The following is a 20,768-nucleotide window of genomic DNA, read 5'->3' as shown; positions in this document are numbered from 1 at the left end:
TGAGACAGGGTTTCTCTGAGTAGCCCTGGCTGTCCTGGAACTTACTCTGTAGACCAGGCTGGCCTCAAACTCAGAAATCTGTCTGTCTCTGCCTCCCAAATGCTGGGACTAAAGGTGTGCACCACCATCGCCCCATTTCACCCACTCTTAAGTGATTATTCTTTTAAAAATAATTTATTTTGGTAAATATCTTGAAGAATTGGACATATTAGCATAATAACATCTTAAGCTAAAACTTCAGTCTCCAATCTCGAGCGGTGAGTAGACCCGACTGTCATCATACCTTCTTTTTTGGGCACTCTTTCCTGCATAGGCCTGACTGAGGGGTCAGTCTTGTGGGGTAAAGTTACTTCATAGGACTCTCTGTTCTTATTCCTTAATTCCTCATATGTAACACCTTTTCTTTTGGGACTTTCTTCAAGGTTGGGATCAGGTCCTAAAACAACAAACAGTTAATAAGTGGTCATAAAAAATGGATAAATCTAAAGTGACTCAATTTTGCAAATGCCTTTTACCTAAAACTGAAACAGAAAGATAAAAATATAAGACCAAACTATTACTACCATTCCAAAGGTACTAGAGGCTCCTTCCAAGAGAGAACTACAGAAGTATATCCCTTCTCCCTTGTACTTCTAAAATTTAAGATTAATGTTGAAATTCTTATAAAGTTAGCCATGGCCAGAAAAAGAATAGTAATTTTAAGATCTAACAGTATGGCTTTAACATACTAAATGCTGCAGTCATTATGCCATGTATAGAATTAGAGTCTACTAGTCACAACCGAACAAGGCCTGACAATAAATCACATTAATAAACCTATAGGCACATACAACCTAAAAAAATTTATGGATGTTTATGATATTTGAACAAAAATACTTAGAATAACTATTTCATGGTATGACATAGCCTTTAAGAAGAGTACGCCTAATTCCACCAGTCTGACTCACAATGCTGAGATGGAAGAAAAGGTCAACTTGAGCCACTTGTTCTTTTCCCTACCAAGGAAAGCTAATGTGTGAGCAGCCTCAGGAACAACAACGTGGACTCTATAACTACTGACAAGTCAAATATGCAACACAGTCTAGGAATATACATAGCAAAAGGGCCATTTCAAAGGCATAACTGATGAAAACATTCAACAACTGTCCTACTCAAGTTCATACACCACACAAAAAGTACTTTCCGGCATGGTACACAAACTAGTCATGTTTTTAGTAATATATGAACTAAATTTTGAATCAATTTTTATAAAGGGTATTAATTTAAAGCTCCAGAGAATAATCAGAATCTTTCAAGCAACAAAAATTAAGTAGCATTTTCAACTCTAATCTTTTTTTTTGGTAAAGTATACTGTATCAATACAAAATAGGATTTCAACTGGTAATTTGCTCTAATATACCATGATGAGAAACTAATATTTGCTGGATAAGAAGAAAAATAATCTTGCATTAGTTTAGAAAATGATCTTACATCCATTTTAAACATCTGAATTGCATTAGTAGTAAGCAACCAATGAACTCATTTTCCCTCCCAACAGGTATCTTTAAAGTACTAAGGTAGTCAGGACCGCTGGGTCTGCAACCCTCACTTTACTAGCCATTGGCACAACTCCTTGGGCAAATCACTAAGCTTCTCTGAATCCTGTTTTCTCCAACTGTGAAATAATTTGAATACGTGACCTCTAGAATTCCTTCCAGGTCTAACTTTTTCTTATGCAAAAAAAGATATTATTCTGATGTTTTGTGATAAATGAAAACATAAGCCCCACATAAAATTGGCAGAGATTTCCTATTTTCTCCATGTGTAAAGCTGACTGAAAACACTCTGGCAGTGTGCTGAGAATACACTTTACAGCTTTGTACAAGTTACTAAGACCTGGAAGGAATAAGAAAGCGTGTAACAGCAGTGGCTAGAACTAACCAACAGGTATGGCAGAATGCCTTCTACTTCAAAAAATCAGTCTTTGTTCCTTGAAAAAGAGCTAACAAGGGGGCAAACAAGTCTCCAGCAAAAGTAGGTGTCCTGGAAGGGACAGCAGCAAGAGCAAAGCAAGGGGGCCACAGGGATGATCACATAGGCAAGAGTGGTGAGTGCTAAGTTTGATCTGGAGGGAGGATGACAACATACACACAACCCTAAAACTGGACAGATGGATGGCTGCCCTGGAGGACATTAGTAATATTAAGTGTAGATCTTTCTCACTTGTGAGTAAAGACCAAAGAGATTTTTATCTGCTTTTACATGGAAAAACTTAGAACACAAGACTATGCTGATGAAAATGGCAGAAAGGATGCACATCACTGCAACGAAAGAGCTGGTACATGCCTAAAATACAGGGAGAATGAATGGGGCTGAACTGGACTGGAAAATGAAACAGAGGTGAAGGACAAGAAGAGCGGCCTTCACAGAAAGATGGTATCTGAACTCCATCTGTTCCTGGAATATACTTGGTATTTTTGGTCCCAACTAGAACAACATGGAGGCCATCTTAGGATTAAGGTATTTAACAACATTCTCCTGAGCTCAAGCCTTTCATCTTTTCTGCAATAGTCCCCCACCCCCACCCAAACAAAACACTGTGCCCAGGAAATCTTCAGTGACAGTATTCTGCATTGCCACATCCAAACCAAGTGTCACAAGTATGCATGGCTATGGCTAATGAGCAACTGAAATGCTACCCAGGCAACAGAAGATAACTGTATATCTCACTTCGTTCTAATTTAGAGAGCCATACTTGTGGATACTTTATGTTCCGAGATACCCAGGTCCCTTTTGGCACTGTCTCAAACACTCCTTAACCTATCAACAGCTTCTCTTTTTCCACTGCATTCTCTCCCCGTCTTTGACCTGTATATAGATTCAATCTAGATTCCAAAAGACAAAAACAAAGCCAAAACTGTAACTGTTGCTAAATTAGCCTTCAGAATTATTTTCAATGTGTACTCTACAAAGTTCTACAATCTCTTATCCAAGCCATCTGCGTTAAGATGTCATAAATTCTAGAAAAATATTATCATATATAATATCCCCACACAGAAGATCAGGACGGGAATGAAAATAAGTAAACATATGAAGTTTTACAACAAAATATTGGAAAAAATCATTTTAAGTAAAATAAATAAAAGCTGTGTCGTGTGTCCCAGTCCTAACTTCTGGGTTCCACAGCTCTTGGTATTTTAGGTTTTTGGATAAAGAACTCCCTACTTTCACTGTCGAGTAGAATTAAAGGAAGGAACCTAATATTTGCTAACTCTCTACTAGCATTGTGTCCAATTACTTCATCAAATTCCAACAGTTCTTTGAGAAGTATTACCATCTCCATTCAACATGCAAATATAAATTAACTATCTTATGACTTATTACAAGGTCAGAGCACATTTTAAACAATTTAAATCCTGGCCTTAATCTAAAGTTTTTTACCTCACATTTGCGCTCTGAACTTAGTATTTACACAAATTTGCAATGGATTTTTGAGTGGATTTTCTCACATGACAACAATTCTATAAAGCAGATATAACTTTCCTTACAATTTTAGACTAGAAACTGAAAGTCAAACATCTACCCTACACCTTCCTGAAGCCTCTGCTGCGCACAGGCAGTCATCACTTCTGTGCTGGACCTCTACATCTGTGAACATTTTCAGCCACTGGGATAATCTGTAACTTTCCCCGTCTACTTCTGTAGCCTACGGCAAACTGAGTTTCTTTTCTCATGGACAAGAAGCAGCCGTAGCCTATCTTTGTTCTTTCCACACCTAGCAAGAGTATGTTGGATGAATGAAGAAACCAACAAAAAAACCAAACATGCTGAGTCAGGCTGATGGATGAAGTTAGGCTGGCAGCAGACAGTAGCAAGGTGAGATCCAGCAGAAAAGAGCATCAAATAAAGTGTATACATACGTTGGACCATAAAATGCTGAAATTCATTTCAAGAGAAGTTTCTACCTTGGGCAATATGGTCAGTAATACCAGTGGGAGTGGATTCGTTCATAGAAGCACTAAATGGAATTGGCTCATAACGAGGAAGTGGCTCCTTTTCTATGTTGTCTGCTGCTGGAGATGTCCCGAAAGAGGACTGGCCACTCACATTTGAGTCATATTTAGATTTTTGAGCATAGTGCCTGAAAAAGAATATCATAATACATATGAACAAAGGGTCATTGCCTTTATTAAGGTATAAAAATAAGTTATGATTTTCTAAAATACTTATAACAAGTTATTTATAAGCAGTTGAATAAAGTTTGTTTCTGTTATAAAAGCTGTCAAGCTATGTCCTGACCCACTTAGGCACCTTAAACATGGTCACTAAGTAAATATGATGATTATGACTATGGCAATCTCAGCCCTGGGGAGGCTTACTTAGGAAGATCCTGGGTTGGAGACCAGATTGAGCTATAGTGTAAGTGCCTCAGAAGTAAACAGTCATTCCATAAAGGGAAATAGAAAAGCATATATTCAATTTTCTAAATATTTAGCTTTGGGGGCAAGTGTCAATATATGCATTAAAAGTCCTCACAAAGAAAAACCTCCTTCGGATCAGGTTTCATAAGCATGTCCATGCTGCCCATTAATGAGGAGGTAATGTTCATAGCTACAGTCCATATAATCTATGCCTTGCTGACGTAGACACAGGTATTACTATTTCTCATAAAATTTATGGTTTCCATTATGAAATAATTCATCAGTTGGCTTAATGATCTTACCTTACCTACTACACAGATTATATTTTCACAATATAAAATCTAAACCATAATCTGAAGAAAGTCAGAAATGGGCTATGCATTGCTTTACAAAATTTAAAATTTTTGTTTGTTTATTGTATTACAATGTTCTTTTTGTTTTGTTTGCTTTATTAAATTTAGAATTCTGAAAAAAATTTTTTTTTGTTTGCTTATTTATTTATTTTTTAGGACAGGGTCTCACTATATAGCCTTGGCTGTCCTGGAACTCACTTTGTAGTCCCAGGCTGGCCATTAACTCACATAGATCAACTTGCTTCTGCCTCTAAAGTGCTGGGGTTAATGGCATGTGCCACTACGCCTACCTCTGGAACTGAAATTTTTAACATTTCCAGTGTTTAGTTTTGGAAATAGGACAGAGATGGGCACAGGCTAGTCTGACTTAATCTCCTGCTTTAACTTTCCAAGTGGGGCTGGGCTGCATATGCCATCCACTACATTATCTTTTCCCAAGAGTTTCTTGTAGTTGTTTTGTTTTAAGGAATTAACTTTAAATAACAAAATTACATTGTAGCAAGTTTGGGTAAGAGGGTAAAATATGACATATGGCAACTAGTATTACTAAGCACTTATACTATTTTACTGGTGTAAACTTTTCTTTATAAACAATTTTATAGAGCCGGGCGGTGGTGGTACATGCCTTTAATCCCAGCACCAAGGCCAGCCTGGTCTACAGAGTGAATTCCAGGACAGCCAGGGCTACACAGAGAAACCCTGTCTCAAAAAACCAAAAAAAAAAAAAAAATAATAATAATAATTTTATAAATACTTAATTTTCTATTGTATCTCTTCAGTTCACAGATTTCAGAGTCCCGGTTTAAGGTGGCTCACAATGCCGCTAACACACATGACCACCCATCCCCCTCTACTGGACATGATGCTGACTAGTTTTCCTCTATTTAAAGCTGTAAACAATCTTGAACCTTCAGGTTTTGCTTTTCCTTTTTTATCTGATTCTTAGCTTTGTAAATAACAAAATAAACAAAACTTTGAAATATCTTTATCAGCACCAGCTCTCTTTTGAAATATATACTTAAGAATTCACTATGGTTCTCAGTATGAGACAATTAAAACATAAATGTACTGTGAGCTTCATGAAAAGCAAAGAGTCAAAGATTTTCTGCTAAGCTTATTTACCTCATAAGCAATAAGAGAAAAGTGGCTATCAATTGAGCTAGACTGACAAAATCTGAAAGAAATCCAAAATGCAATAAACCAAAAGTGCTTGCCAAATGATCAAAACAAAAATCCTTTATTCTTTTACAGGTCCTAAAAGCAGCCAAATCTTGCTCCCCTTTTTAATACTTTCCTACTAGAGGAAAGAAACAGCGACAGGCAGGGTTTCAAGCCTTGTTGTCTCTTACAACGCAGTCGGTCCGTGACGGTGTGACGGGACTCACCCAGGTGGAGAAGAGCGCCGCAGTTCACCCGACCGCAGTGCTTCTCCAAGGGGGGAATTTTCAAGCTTCTTGAACTTTTCTTGGCAAGTTTTCACATAAGAAAGCTTTCCAGCAAAGTATCCCACAATACAAGCAACTAATTTGTAAAACATAAACAAAAATTACGTATGTCTCTGAATGGGTCTTTTCAGACAAAATTTTTTTCTGAAGCACCATTTTTTTAAAAAGTATATTTCTAAGTATCTCTTAGGTTTTAGAAATATCAAGATTACCTAAAATGACTATGAACACTGGCTAGAATTCACTTTCTCCAAAGTCAGTCAACCCAAGTAAAGTAGCTGTAACATGTGCCAATCCTAATTTACTTCTTTACAGACAAGAACAAGGCAGAGAGAGATGGGTAAGCAACCAAAATTGGTTCTAGCCTTGTGGGATTTGGACAATTTCTTTTATTATAAAATGGAATTGTGCTACAAGTCCCAACAATCCCATAAGATTGCCTTTACAAACAAAACTGTACAACAAGCTTGTTAAAATAATGTTACAAAGCCTAACCTAAATACATCATCATCACATCACGTTTCCAATACAAAAGAGAAGCTACACCGAAAGATTCATGAAGAGCTTCATAAGCATTTTCAAAAGAATACTTGAGCTTTTTTTGTTACCCACACAATAAAATATAAAATTAAAGAAAAATGCCAATTCTAGACATAATTATTTGACTAGTTGAATATTTATGCAGCCTTCTTTTACCATAAATAGACCAAGAATTTATTTTTTAAAAAGATTTATTTAATTATTAAATGTAAGCACACTGTAGCTGTCTTCAGACACCTCAGAAGAGGGCATCAGATCTCACTGGATGGTTGCGAGCCACCATGTGGTCGCCGGGACCTGAACTCAGGACCCTCAGAAGAGCAATCAATGCTCTTAACCGCTGAGCCATCTCTCCAGTCCCCAAGAATTTATTTTTAAGTACTGTGTTTAAAGTAATGTCAAATGAAGTTATTTTTTATTGCAAAAGGGGGAACCCTTGAACCAACACAGGGATTTGTCTGCTAACATTAAAACTGTCAAGCAGTACATTTAATGAAAATTTTTATTTGATTTGTGACAGCATATAAACATGCAACATAAATTACTCAAAATATCTGATCTAAATTTAATCATTTGTAGGAAAAACACAGCACTGTTCATACTTACATATAAGTTTAGGAATGGAACCATATTTTGGATGACTTGACAGGAATCCTAAAGAAGAATTAAGTATTTCTGAGTAATGTTAGAGAAAAAAAAAATCAGTTTCAATTACCGTAAAACAGTAAGTTCCAACAGTAACTCCTTTTTTGTGAATTCAGTGTCAACAGAAATTTTTCTAAATGTCAAACACTATGGACTACTGGAATAGGTAAATAAAGAATGACCACTTGACACAGTCAAGAGACTAAGTAAATGTTTTTATCTACCAAGATCAACAATAAAGTCTTAAAAGAGTTGATTAATTATAGGAGTAAAATCATCCAAGAGCCAGGAAGCACCCTAGTTATACATATAAAACAGTCCCACATTAAAAATGAGAAAACTGAATCTGACAAAATACACCATGCTCAATAGGTGAAATGTTATATACTGTGAAGGAGACAAGTCTCCAAAAATTCACCTACAAACTCAAGGTTCGACTTAAATAAAAAATCTTGGTTATTCCAAAAAACATATGCAGACACAAAAAGCCAAGGTAACATTGAAAAATAATAAACTACCATCAGGTACCAAGACCTACTGATAAAGTAATAGTAATTACGACAGTCTTAAATGTTAAGAGGAAGCTGAACAGGGGCTAGAGAGGTGGCTCAGCGGTTAAGAACACAGGCTGCTCTTCTGAATGTCCTGAGTTCAATTCCCAGCAACCACATGGTGGCTCACAACCACCTGTAATGGGATCTGATGCCCTCTTCTGGTGTGTCTGAAGACAGCAACAGTGTACTCATACATGAAATAAATCTTAAAAAAAAAAAGAGGAAGCTGAACAAAGCAGGAACTCAGAAATTAGGCTCCCACATTAACTATTTTGTAAAGAAAAAGCATCAGTGCAGTAAACAAAAACACGCCTTTCAAAACAGCACAGCGCCAAAAAAGCCCTGAGTCCCAGTGGCTTTTAATTTTAAATATAAAAGAAAAAGTGTATGTTAAAAAAAGTTTAAGAGACCACCTTCTCATCAATAGACCATGGTTTTATAGAGACCACACTGGATATACTGGACTCTAATTTTAAAAAAAAAAAAAGTAGTTCATCAATGCTTGTCTAGAGATAGCCAAGGAGACTTACTTGATTGCTTGCTTATTGTGTGCATGTCTGTGTATATGTACTTTGTGAGTGTGTATGGTTAGCCAGCACTCCAGGTACAGAGGACAACTTGCAGGAGGTGGTTCTTTTCTACCACAGTAGGCTCAGGGGACAAAACCTGCACTGTAAGTTTTAACAGTAAGCATCTGTACTTTCAAATCAGCTCACTGAGCCTATCATGGGGATGTAGCTGCAAGTGCTTCTCTAAAATCCATGTCATTGTTAGTTTAGAGTACAAAGACTTGGACTAGGGTGTATGTAACTCAGTGACAGGTCTTCAATTTTTAGCTCCCTTTATGAAAAATGTGCATAGGATACAAACAAAAAGCCAAAACAGGACTCCAAAGAATACCAGACTTTTGTAGATAGAGACTACAAAAGGCTGGTAATTCACAAAGTAAATTTAACAAGCAACTCTGCTGGCCACAGCACTAAGGTATTAATACTTAATCTAAACTGAATCTCAGAGATATACACTGTACTACTTAAGCTAACAAAATTCAGTCCCTTTGAGGAATATTAAAAAAATTACTATCAGCTAGTGACATAGCTCAGTTGGTAAAGTATACATTTGTAATCCCAGAACTGGCTTTGCTGGCCAGCTTAGTCTACCTACTTGAATTCTGGAACAGGGAGATAATATGTGATGTCTGAGTAACAACAGACAAGACTGCATCCACATGTACACAGACAGATAAAACCGTATTACTGGCCAGATTCCTGAATTTCTAAATTATTTTTAAGATTGGGGTCTTGGTTGATGTATAAGATCTTCTGGAACTGTAATTACAAATGATCGTAAACCACTGTGTTGGTTCGAATAAGAATGGCTCCCATAGCCTCCTGAGTTTGAATGCTTAGCCTATAGGTAATGGCACTATTAAGAGGCATGATCTTGTTGGAGAAAGTGTGTCACTGTGGAGGTGGGATTAGGTCTTATGTGCTCACTCTGGCCCTAATGTGGCAGTCTCCTGCTGCAGCCTAAAGATCAAGATGTAGAACTCTCAGCTTCTTCTCTACCACTTCATCTGCCTGCATGCTGTCATGCTTCTTGCCATGACAATAAAGGATTAAAGCTCTGAAACTGTAAGCCAGCCCCAATTAAATGTTTTGCTTTGTTTTGAGACAGGGTTTCTCTGTGTAGCCCTGGCTGTCCTGGAACTCACTCTGTAGACCAGGCTGGCCTCCAACTCAGAAATCCGCCTGCCTCCACCTCCCAAGACCTCGGATTAAAGGTATACATCACCACTGCCCAGCTAAATGTTTTCTTCTTAACCTGAACTAAGATAACTATCACACGGGTACTTGGAATCTAACCTGAATCCTCTGCAATAACATGAGCACTCTTAACTGCTAAGCTATCATCTCCCAGGCCCTCTAAATATTTTTTTACTGCCAACTCATCCTTACCTAAGCCCTAAAATGAGAAGTCAAAGCCAGTATAGGGAACTATAGGTCTTTAAGCCAGTGCATATCAAAAACCTTAAATTTGTAAAACAGACTGCAATACTGACTCAGTATGTTTAGTATGGACCCAGAAATTGCATTTCTAACAATCTCTAAGATGCTAGCTACAGTGTTCAGTTAGCCCAGGTTTGCTGTTCTCCTTGCAAACTAGCCAGCCACAAGGGTCGGTTGGCTGGTTTTCAATGTATGCCTGTGTGAGAAGCTAAACAGGAACTAAACTCAGGTCCTCTGGAAGAGTATCAAGTGCTCTTAGTCACTGAACCATCCCTCCAGACCTAGCAACAAATGTTAAAGTACTTTTCTGCTCTTATAGATTGTTATTGATACCAAATTCTCTATTTGGTTGGTTGGGGTTTTTGTTTTTGAGGCAGGGTCTCAAGTAGCCCATGATGACTTTGAACATCTGATCCTCCTGCTTCTACTTCCCAAGTGCTAGCATTACAGACATGTGCAACCACACAGTTTTTTTACACAGTGCCAGGGTTCAAACTCAGGACTCAAAGACAGGCACTGTACCAATTAAAACACATGCCCAATGACATCAAGATATCAAATCAATATAATCTACTGAGTGGGTCTAGGTAGACAAAGTTATTCTCACACTGTATAAATTTATCAGTGATCATGGTTATTGAGTAAGACCATATTTTCTTTCTTCTTTTTGGTTTTTTTCGAGACAGGGTTTCTCTGTGTAGCCTTGGCTGTCCTGGAACTCACTCTGTAGACCAGGCTGGCCTCGAACTCAGAAATCCACCTGCCTCTGCCTCCCAAGTGCTGGGATTAAAGGCATGTGCCACCACCGCCTGGCTCTAACATCATATTTTCTTATCTAAAAATCAGGAAAATAAGATAAAGGAAGATATCCAAAATGTGAATTTAAACACTTACCTTTACTAATTAATCCTTGAGTAATCAACATACTTGTGGCAGCCAATGGCACAGCTATGGGCAGAGAAAGAACTTGTCAGTATCAACAAAAGGAAGGTACTGCTTGAGAACACTAGGAGGTAAATGAATCTCAGTCACAGGAGACCACCAAGATGAAGGTTCACCACCAAGGTCTCCAGAGCTGCACTCGCACACAAAGCACAAATAAAGGAGTATTTTCAGAAAACATTTCAAAATATTAATATAATTCAAGACACCAACTGTATTTAGGTTCTTGTAGCAATTCATTAAAGTAATCAACTAAAAGTAAAATGACTAGAAGTCACGTCTGAAGTAACAGGGAAAGAAGGAATACTGGAGAAGCAGAGCCCAGGAGGAGCCACTCAGTACTAAGACATAACCAAATCCCACAGTCTGCATGCCTCGTGTGGATTATCTCATGTACCTTTTATCAACACATCCTTATCAAGGAGTTCATAGTACTATCATTTACAAAATAAAGTACAGATATTAAGAACCTTACTCACTTAAATCCATATACTTAAATCAGCATTAAGTCTCACAACCTTCCAAAATATGCCTAATATCAGATCCTAAGATTTTAAGCTCCACATTATACTAAGTAAATCAAAATATAAAATATATTTGACCAGGTGATTAGAATATTATGCATTTTAAATATTCCTTAAAACCATATGAAAATATATAAAAGATGCCTATTTTCTGCAATGATGGGAGTTGATCCTTGGCTCACTAGCTTCGCAAGCAACTAGATCTGCTAACTGACCAGTAGATAGTTCCCTAGACTGATAATAAAGTCACCTAAATAAAATGTCTCACATATTTCTACAAATAGTCTATAATGAAAACCTACTTTTCATCTGAGAGTCTAGAATTTTAGTACCAGATAAGCTAAGGGCTCCCAATGTGATGAGTCCCCAATAAAAACCCTGATTCTGGGTCTCTATGGAATACACACAATAGAAAGACTCTAAGGTCCAAGTGTCCAGCTCCCTTTGAACTCCCTTTGAACCAATGCTCCTTTAATTAATTTTGCTTTTTGCTTTTTAATCATATTGTTTTTCATTCAAATAATTACATGCACCTTGTAAATGGCACACTTTGTAAAGTGCCCGAGAGTAAACAGTCTTCAAGCTAACTATAAAACTGCTGTTTTAAGGCAAAAGCACCTCAAGACAAAACATGAAAAGAATGAACTTAGCCTTTTCTAATAAAATACTACTTATGGACACAAAACATTAATTCTAGTAATTTGCATACAAGTGCAATCAAATTTGTCCTTTTCTTCTAACCATTTTAAATATGTAAAAATTATTTTTAGCATATTAAATACAAAAACCACATTCAGTCCGTGGCTGTAGTCTGCTCAACTCTTGTCTGAACTATGTGGCAATCTAAAAACTAACAATGAAACATCTTAACTATTACAGAAGTTTTACGATGGAGGTCTCTAACTCTGTAATTGGACATTAGCTTTGCCATCAGACAGAATCTGCAGCCACCCTAAGGTCTGGCTACTTCCTACTTTACTTACTAACAGATTTTACCTTTGCTGGAAAAATGCTTTCTTTAATGTTGGCTGGTTTGAATGCCTTCAAGTATTATCATTTAAGGATTTTCAAAGAACAAATCGTTTGTAATTAAAGTATCAGTTCATTTTGGTTCAAGGACTGTATCACATATTACTGAAGATTTATAGAAGGATAAGAGGTGATGCATTTGTTAGCCACCTTACAATGGTTAACACTTTCCCGACTGAGACAGAGTGACAGTCCCTCCAGCTGCATATGTAAGAGGGTGGCCTAGTCGGTCGTCAATGGGAGAGCTTCTTGGTCCTGTGAAGTATCTATGCCCCAGTGTAGGGGAATGCCAGGGCCAGGAAGCAGGAGAGAGTGGGCTGGTGAGCAGGGGGAGGAAGGAATAGGGGTTTTTCAGAGGGGAAACCAGGAAAGGGGAGAACATTTGAAATGTAAATAATGAAAATATCTTTAAAAAAAAAAGAGAGAGAGACAGTTCAAGCAATGGGATGCTGGTGCTGCTATTCTACTTCCACTTGCCATCATGCCATCAGATATTCCCTCTTACTCCAGGAGGGATGATGGATTAGGCTTTAAGTTCTATCCAATTGACATGATCTATTTTATGTCTCACAAAAATAGAGTGATTAGTTGAAGGGGCCTTCGACAGTTATCTAGTCTTTATCCTAATTAAACTAATACCCAAAATGGACAACTCGTGTGCTCCAAACTACATAGGTGATTCATGTGGTTCACCTAGGGACAGAACCCAAGTTCTCTGGTTCCCAGGTCAGTGACCTTTACCACTTTACTATGTAATTACTACTTCCGTCTGTAAATAAATCTATTTCTTTCTTTTTTTAAAATTTTTAAATTTTTTTTGGTATAGCATAGAGTTTATTTAGGGCATGGGGAGGGGAGTTAAGAGGGTAGCAGAGGCAGAGAAAGAAAGAGAGAAGGAGAGTGTAGAGAAGGGGGGCCAGCCATGACCACGTGGAAAGAGTGAGGAAGGGAATGGGGAGAGAGGGGGAGCAAAGGGGTGAGAGGCAAGGGAGAGAAGCAGGAGTAAGAGCATAAATCTATTTCTTTAGGTAAATCTATAGTAGTGACCCCTGTCCACACTAAATCCAATACAAGCATTCCCACAGTTTCTTGAGGTCTTTTCTCCTCACAACTACAAAATGCTATTCTAAATTTGCACAGAAACATCACATCACATCACATCAGAATACACACACACACTCACACACTCACACACACACACACACACACATTTAAAGATACCCACCATTTGTAAAGTTAGAATTCATTCCCCCAGCAATTACATGAGATAGGCAGCTATCATCCCCACTTTGCAGATCAACAGGGACATAAGTAGAAACTTAGCCATATCTCACAGCTCTTAAAGTGAATATAGTTGGATCTTGAATCCAGACCCAAGAATCTATGATTTTATCATTGATAATACTGTCTAATTTGAAAAGAAGTAGTTATAACACCACTTTCCATAAAAAAAGTAAAAAGAGTCTATTCGCCCAGACAGAGCATTCATACATCAAAGAAAGATTTCAGAAGTCCCCTGAGCAATTTATGGTTTATTGGGGAAAACAAAAAAAACCAAACAAACAGAAAACACCCTTTTCATTATCCAGGCTATTGCCACTGATGTTGGTTACATGCCACAGTAGATACCAAGCCCCTAACATGGAAGGGTCTGGTTGTAGGACAAAGAAACCAAGCAAGCAATGTCCTCCCTAGTGGCTAACATTCCTCTACCACCATCTTGGTACTAAGTACCAGACCCAGGGCCTCATGAGCTCTATCACTGGGTAATATCCAACATCTGATCTGATCTACATATGAAGTTCCAGGCCAGCTAGGTCTACAATAGACAAACAAAAACAACAACAAAATCCTGATCTTAAGATCTGTAGTCAGAAACTGAGAGTTGATAGTATAGTAACTCTTCACTATAGGAAAGGCAACAAGGCAACAGTTGTTATAGCAGTCATTAAATGTAAGAGTTACAACCCAACCAAGTCTGTGATTCAGACACACCTGACTTCAAGGTGCAGTGACTTACCAGCTACCATGTAACACAGTAGACACATTTAACATCTCTAAACCTTAGTTCCTTCATCTCTAAAGTGAAGGTAGCTATCAACTTTACTAACCTATACTCATGCTATTGCTACTGACAAAGTTGCTATTCAATGTCCTTAATTTCTATTAGTAATAACCACGCTATCCCAAAAGTGTCCCAATATAGTCTCTATATAAATTATACTTTCAAACATGCATTTAAGTCAAATTTGTAAGTGAAAGTTTTGGATGGAATTATGCTAATTAGAAAAATGACAAACCAAGGCTGAAGAGATGGCTCAGTGGTAAAGTGCATGAATTACAAGCACCAGGATCTGAGTTCTGATCCCCAATATTCATATAAGGAGGCAGGCATGGACATCCCGGTACTGAGAGGCAGAGACAGGAAGATCCTGTGGGCTCACTGACCCCAAATGGTGGAACTCCAGGTTCAGTGAAAAAGATGGAGCCAGGTGTTGGTGGTGACGCACGCCTTTAGCCCCAGCACTCAGGAGGCAGAGGCAGGAAGGTCTCTGTGAGCTGAGGCCAGCCTGGTCTACAGATCTTGTTCCAGGACAACCAAGGCTACACAGAGAGATCATTTCTCACTGCCTTCCTCCCTCTACACATGTGCACATACACAGATACCACAAAAACACCCAAGCACATTAAAAAGTTCTTAGACGGGATAACTCACATCTGAACCAGAAGCATTCTTCATGGCACTCTGCAAAGAGTCTCCACTCTTCCTCTGTCGGAATATAACCGCCCCCTATGTCTTTTAAAGAAAAGTTGGAAGTCATTTTCTTAAAAGCCTAAAAAGTTAGCTTTGTCTAGTAATAACAAGAACATTTTAAAAATAAAACTATGAAACAACTGTTTTGTCACTTTTTTAATAATCAATTTTGACTTCCTTCAGAATTTATTCTTACTACCTGCTTGTCAGACAGGCTGGACACAGTGCTAAATAAAAATATGCAAAACAAACCCCCACCCCTGTTCAGATAATAAGAAATATAGAGACAGTAACAAGATAACATTTAGGCTGTGTGTGTGAGACTATAACAATGTCACACCCATAAAACCAGCCCAATTTTTATTGTTGTTCAAGCAATTTTAATTTCCTTACCCAGAAAGTGTTACTAATTATAAATACTTAATATGATAGTTACCAGGAATTGGTCTTGACACTTGTGCATTTGGCTCTCGAAAATCAGCCCTCCCATTCATAGTTCCTGTATCAGAAACATTTATATCCAAATATTACAAAGTATCAGAATAAATACCCATAACCAGTCTACCTATAAATCAACAAATATTTACTGAACATTAAACATTTTTAAAGTTAATTTTATTTGACATACATGGTGTTCTGCTTGCATGCCACTAATATGCCTGGTGCCTGAGGAGATCAGATGGCACTGGATCCCCAGGAACTGGAGTTGCAGATGGTTGTGATACTGTGATAGGACATGTGGATACTGGGAACTCTGGAAGGGCCAGTGCTCCTAACTGCAGAGTTATCTCTTCAAGCCCTGACCTTTATATTTCAACTACTTGACATAAGAAAATAACTGAATGAAAAAGGGTCATAAACATATTATTTGAACTAATTATTCACATTCCACCCTTTGATAGGAAAACGGGCATATAAAAACAAAATTTCCCTTCTAAGGCTAGGTTATTTCACATTATTCTGTACCTTGATTCAAAAACAAAACAAAAGACCACAACTATGTCCAAATAATTGGGGGAAAACCTCAAGTCACTTCTAGGTTTCCAATTAAAACAAAACTGCATGGTCTCCCATAACTCTGCAGTCAAAAAATAATGACGTCACATTCTCTGCAGGTAGCTACCCTAATGGCAAAGTACGAATCTTCCAGATTTCTCTCTACCAGCCCAAATAATCTTCAAATAACTTAAACAAAAGAAAATTTAAAATCCAAGAATATATACTGATATTCTTTCATCATCCTTTAAACTTAGACCTCAGCATTTCAGACAAGATAAGGAGTACTTCGTTGAAACAAACGCATCGCCGTATGATTTACACGATGCCGACAGCAAAGCACCTTTCTGTAATTCGTTTAGTGACTAAAATCATCTCTTAAAGAAAAAGGTTTCATAAAAGGTTAACTGAACTCGAGTAGATGAAACATTCAGAGTAAGCTTCTCAAACTGCAAAACCCTACCAGAAAAAAAGAAAGTTAAATCTCACCGTCCCCAAGGAGGCCGGAGGGCAGTGCGACCTGTCAGAACACTACAGCTCAAAGCTACTAACTACAAAGAACAAGGCTCGAGCGAAGCGGTGGCCGCAGATCCCAGCACTCCTGTCCCGCACCTGCCACCCCATACCGACCACCGCAGCTTTCCCCACCACTCCATGCAGGCCCCCCGGTGCCCGAGTCACCGGCGCTGCAGCCGAGCCGAGGCCCGCAGTGCGACCGGACACCTCCAGGCAGGAAAATGGCGGCTGCGGGCGAGGGTGGGAGACTGGCAGAAAGCCGGGGCTAGCTGCGCCACCACACCCACCTCACACCCACCTCACGATGGAGGCCGCAACGCGGGGAACAAGACCCGGGGTAGAGGCCCAGGAGAAGACCCCAGAGACCGGCACGGCGGACAACGCGGGAAGCAGGGAGGGGAAAGTGGGCAGCTTCAAAGAGATCGTCAAGATGTCACCCAGACACAATCGCCAGCGGGCCGAGACCCGGAAGCAGTACCCTCGACAGGAAATGACGTTCAGACAGCTCTGGGGAACTGCCGCGGGGCAGTCACTCAAGGGTGTCGGCCACGCCCCGTCTAATTAGTCCCACCTCCTTTCACTGCCCCAGCTCCAGAGCTTCACTGCGGCTGCGCGAGTTACAGCCTGCCGCTCCGCTCAGCCCCTAGGTTCGATGCTCTTGTGACATAACCCTAATAATGACTGTTCAGTGGTAAGCCTGTTGGGGCATTTTGGAACCCCTCCATCCTCAAGTCCCCTCCTTATCCCGAGACTTTCCTTGGACTTCCCTAATTTTAAGCTTTACATAAATTATCTTATGCTTTAAGCCTCTAGGCTAGGTAGTGAATTTTAAGCGTGAACATCTAGTTAACTGTCAGAACCTCCAGTCTAATGTCCGACCCATTCTAAAACCGGAGTCAGGATACACCCCATTTTTACCTGTTAGACATTACTTTGGGTTTTCAGACTTCACTTTATCGGGTTTTAAGTATTTGTATTTATTTATGTGTGTGGCTGCATGAGTTTATGTGTACCATGTATACTCACAGGTACAGGTACTGGAGTTACAGGCAGATGTAAGCTCCCTGTAATGAGGGTGGAGGAAATTGAACCCAGGTATTCTGAAGGACAGTAAGTGTTCTTAGTCTCCTAAGCCATCGCATCAGCCCTGTTAGCCTGTTGGACATTACTGTGAAACCATTATAAAGGAACATCTCTGAGTATTAATTCATATAAATTCAAGCAACCTAATGAGTTTCTTCTTGACTTCAGTGACATAATCTGTGTGTGTGTGTGTGTGTGTGTGTGTGTGTGTGGCTGTGTATGTCCTGCATATGTATGTGGAGGAGCACACTTGCCTGTACATACATGTTTAGAAGCCAGAGCTTGATTTGGGGTTATTTTTCTCTATATACTTCATCATATAAAAATTACAATTATTCAATGTATTTACATTTGTGTTCTACGAAGGTAGGTATTTTGCCTTATTAGTTCATAGAAATCATTATAAAGAAATCACTATAAAGTTCATAGACTATACAGTGAGCAGTTACAAGACGGAAGTCTAATATTTACATGCTTTTGGCATATAATACATCTTGTGTTCTTTTTCTAGAAAGAAAAAGAAGGAAATGAATTAGAAATCCTTCTGAGTGAGCTCTATGCTAATGCAAAATCTGGTTTTTATTTGCCTACAAATGAGGCTAGGAGTCTGTATTGTTCAAAAAAAATGCAATGTCATAGAAGCCAGAGTCAAAGAATATCCCCGAAAGGAGGATGTACTCAAACATACCAAATCTTCATAAGGACTGTGAATTAACCACCAACTGCATCAATAAGATTATTTATAACTTTTACAAGTATTTATAACTTTTACAAGTATTATTTCATTCAAATCTAGATTATAGAGTGGGGCAAAAATAAAAATCCAGATTATAATATACATTATAATGTACTGGGGAAAGAACAGCCAGTGTCAATGTGTAGAAAAGTATTGATTAGTCTTTCCAGAAGCTTAGCTGTTTGGAGAAAGTAGACCTAAATGATAGCTGAGGGAAAATGGAAGAACTGAATGGTAGGTTTTGTTTTACAAACCTGTAAGACTTAGCTTTGTTCACAAATGTAAACTGCATGCAAGGAGAAGGATTAAAAATGAGGTGGGGGGGAATAGAAGGTAGACAGGTGCTGCATGACTGTGTCCTGGTCACCCTGCAAGTTCTGTGCTATCACCCAGCCCTTGAGCAGACAGACCCATGTGTCTGCATTTCCAGCAACTTTTTGAGGAGGAATTCTAAGGATAGCTAGAAAGGAAAAAGATGGCTCATTCCTGCATGCTGTACTCTCCAGGTGGTGCTGGGGGACATGTGCTTTCCTTCTTATCCTAAATGAAAAATTCAGGATGAAACACTTGTCTTGCAGAGAGTGCAGTCAAAGAGCACATTGCTGCCACTACAGGAACAGAGCCCATGAGGCAGCCAGAGAAGAGTATGCTGGGTTCTAGATGCCCTGGTTACAGGGCACAGACGCCAACAACTGACTTTCCTATGGAAGCAAGAAAGGGCTTCGTGGAAGGTGCTGCTGCAGCTACAAAAATGTCCAAGAGAGCCCAAAGCTCAGGCTTCACACTGATTCCATATCTGGCTCAATGTAGCTGTGATCGGAGATGGTCGGGGTTACTCTTGCAATGTGGTGTACAGCCTTCTTATTATTGTGCCATTCTTGAAATATAAAGTTCATATGGATTCATAATTCCTCTGAGTTTTCATAATACTTCATGCCCGCTGATAAGGGAAAAGACTTTTGAGCTTATAAACATTGGCAAACTGCCATTTTAAATATAAGATGTTCCTTGCATTCAACCTTTCTGTTGGAGAGAGCCACTGAGGAATGAGACAGTGCTGAAATACTATTGATCAGGAAGCTTGAGCCACAGCTTGTTGGGGGAGTCTCCTAGAGCCACAAGTGGCTGTGGCTGTGAGGGCACATTCGCACTTGTGAACTCAAGTACACAGGGGCACAGATACCTCACATATGTAAGTGTTCTAAGAAGAAGCCATTTTTAAAAGACAACGTAAGTCTTCTTATTTAAAAAAAAAAATCTCAGTTTCCATCGATATTGTTTGTTGATAGGTCTTTGTTTTTACTTTATCTTCAATGTGTTGAGTGTTGTGGTCAAACATGGATCTGCCCACTTTGTTATAACCTCAAACAGTTAGCTTTTATTCGAGTGTTAATGAAAGAGACTTTCTTCCACATCTAAGAGAGCCTGGATTTCAGAGGATTGTCTGCACTGTAATACGTATTTGAAAAGATATATTTTCTGAATAGCCGCTGTCTTAGGGTTTTACTGCTGTGAGCACACAACATGACCCAGGCAACTCTTTTTTTTTTTTTTTAAAGATTTATTTTTATTTATTTTATGTGTATGAGTACACTGTAGCTGTACAGATGACCGTGAGCCATCATGTGTGTGGCTGCTGGGAACTGAACTCAGGACCTCTGCCGGCCCTGCTCGCTCCGGCCCACCCAGCGCTCCAGCCCTACTTCCTCCTGCATAATTCACTGTAGCTGTCTTCAGATGCACCAGAAGAGGGTGTCAGATCTCATTACGGGTGGTTGTGAGCCACCATGTGGTTGCTGGGATCCGAACTCATGACCTTCGGAAGAGCAGTCAGTGCTCTCACCCGCTGAGCCATCTCGCCAGCCCTCCAGGCAACTCTTATAAGGACAACAGTTAATGGGGGCTGGCTTCAGAGGTTCAGTCCATTATCATCAAGGCAGGAACATGGCAGCACCCAGGCAGGCATGGCTCAGGAGAAGCTGAGAGTTCCGTTCAACCTCTTGTACCTAAGGCAAGCAGAAGAAGAAGGCAACCAAGTAGCTAAGAGGAGGGTCTCAAAGCCCACCCCCACAGTGATGCACTTCCTCCAACAAGGCCACACCTCCAAATAGTGGCACTCCCTGGGCCAAGCATATCCAAGCCACCACTGTCACCTCTCCCTCCTCTAATAGTTTGAGTTTCAGGCAAAAGCTGGAAGAGGGAGGGAAAAACCAAACAGCATCCTCGGGAGGTGGCCCTGCC

The 20,768-nt window shown here is 39.3% G+C and overlaps 1 protein-coding gene and 1 long non-coding RNA gene across 7 annotated transcripts in view; one reads left to right on the top strand and one right to left on the bottom strand.

Moving 5' to 3' along the window:
* Window positions 1-17,190, bottom strand: part of Ociad1 (OCIA domain containing 1) — a 20,348-nt gene extending 3,158 nt beyond the window's left edge. Inside the window, exons 1-8 of one of the 6 annotated variants that reach the window (XM_031342672.1) lie at window positions 16,996-17,190; window positions 15,633-15,695; window positions 15,158-15,238; window positions 10,841-10,894; window positions 7,345-7,413; window positions 6,139-6,274; window positions 3,945-4,120; window positions 284-436 (exon numbers count right to left, since the gene is read on the bottom strand). In XM_031342672.1, coding sequence (XP_031198532.1) covers window positions 284-436; window positions 3,945-4,120; window positions 6,139-6,274; window positions 7,345-7,413; window positions 10,841-10,894; window positions 15,158-15,238; window positions 15,633-15,690 — 727 coding nt within the window. In that variant the 5' untranslated portion in view covers window positions 15,691-15,695; window positions 16,996-17,190. Of the gene's footprint in view, window positions 1-283; window positions 437-3,899; window positions 4,121-6,138; window positions 6,275-7,344; window positions 7,414-10,840; window positions 10,895-15,157; window positions 15,239-15,632; window positions 15,696-15,824; window positions 15,880-16,681; window positions 16,897-16,995 lie in introns of those variants that run through there. The other 5 variants (XM_031342670.1, XM_031342675.1, XM_031342673.1 and 2 more) reach the window with 5 other exon arrangements.
* On the top strand, window positions 17,160-19,435 carry LOC116071217. The gene is made up of 2 exons (XR_004110765.1): window positions 17,160-17,399; window positions 19,106-19,435. It is a non-coding gene; the product is annotated as an uncharacterized LOC116071217 (long non-coding RNA).
* Window positions 19,436-20,768: the final 1,333 nt, after the last annotated feature.

This window comes from Mastomys coucha, unplaced genomic scaffold (genome assembly GCF_008632895.1).
Source record: "Mastomys coucha isolate ucsf_1 unplaced genomic scaffold, UCSF_Mcou_1 pScaffold22, whole genome shotgun sequence".
Lineage (NCBI taxonomy): Eukaryota > Metazoa > Chordata > Mammalia > Rodentia > Muridae > Mastomys > Mastomys coucha.
The sequence above is the reverse complement of the archived record's forward strand: the minus strand, read 5'-3'. Positions and strand labels throughout refer to the sequence as shown.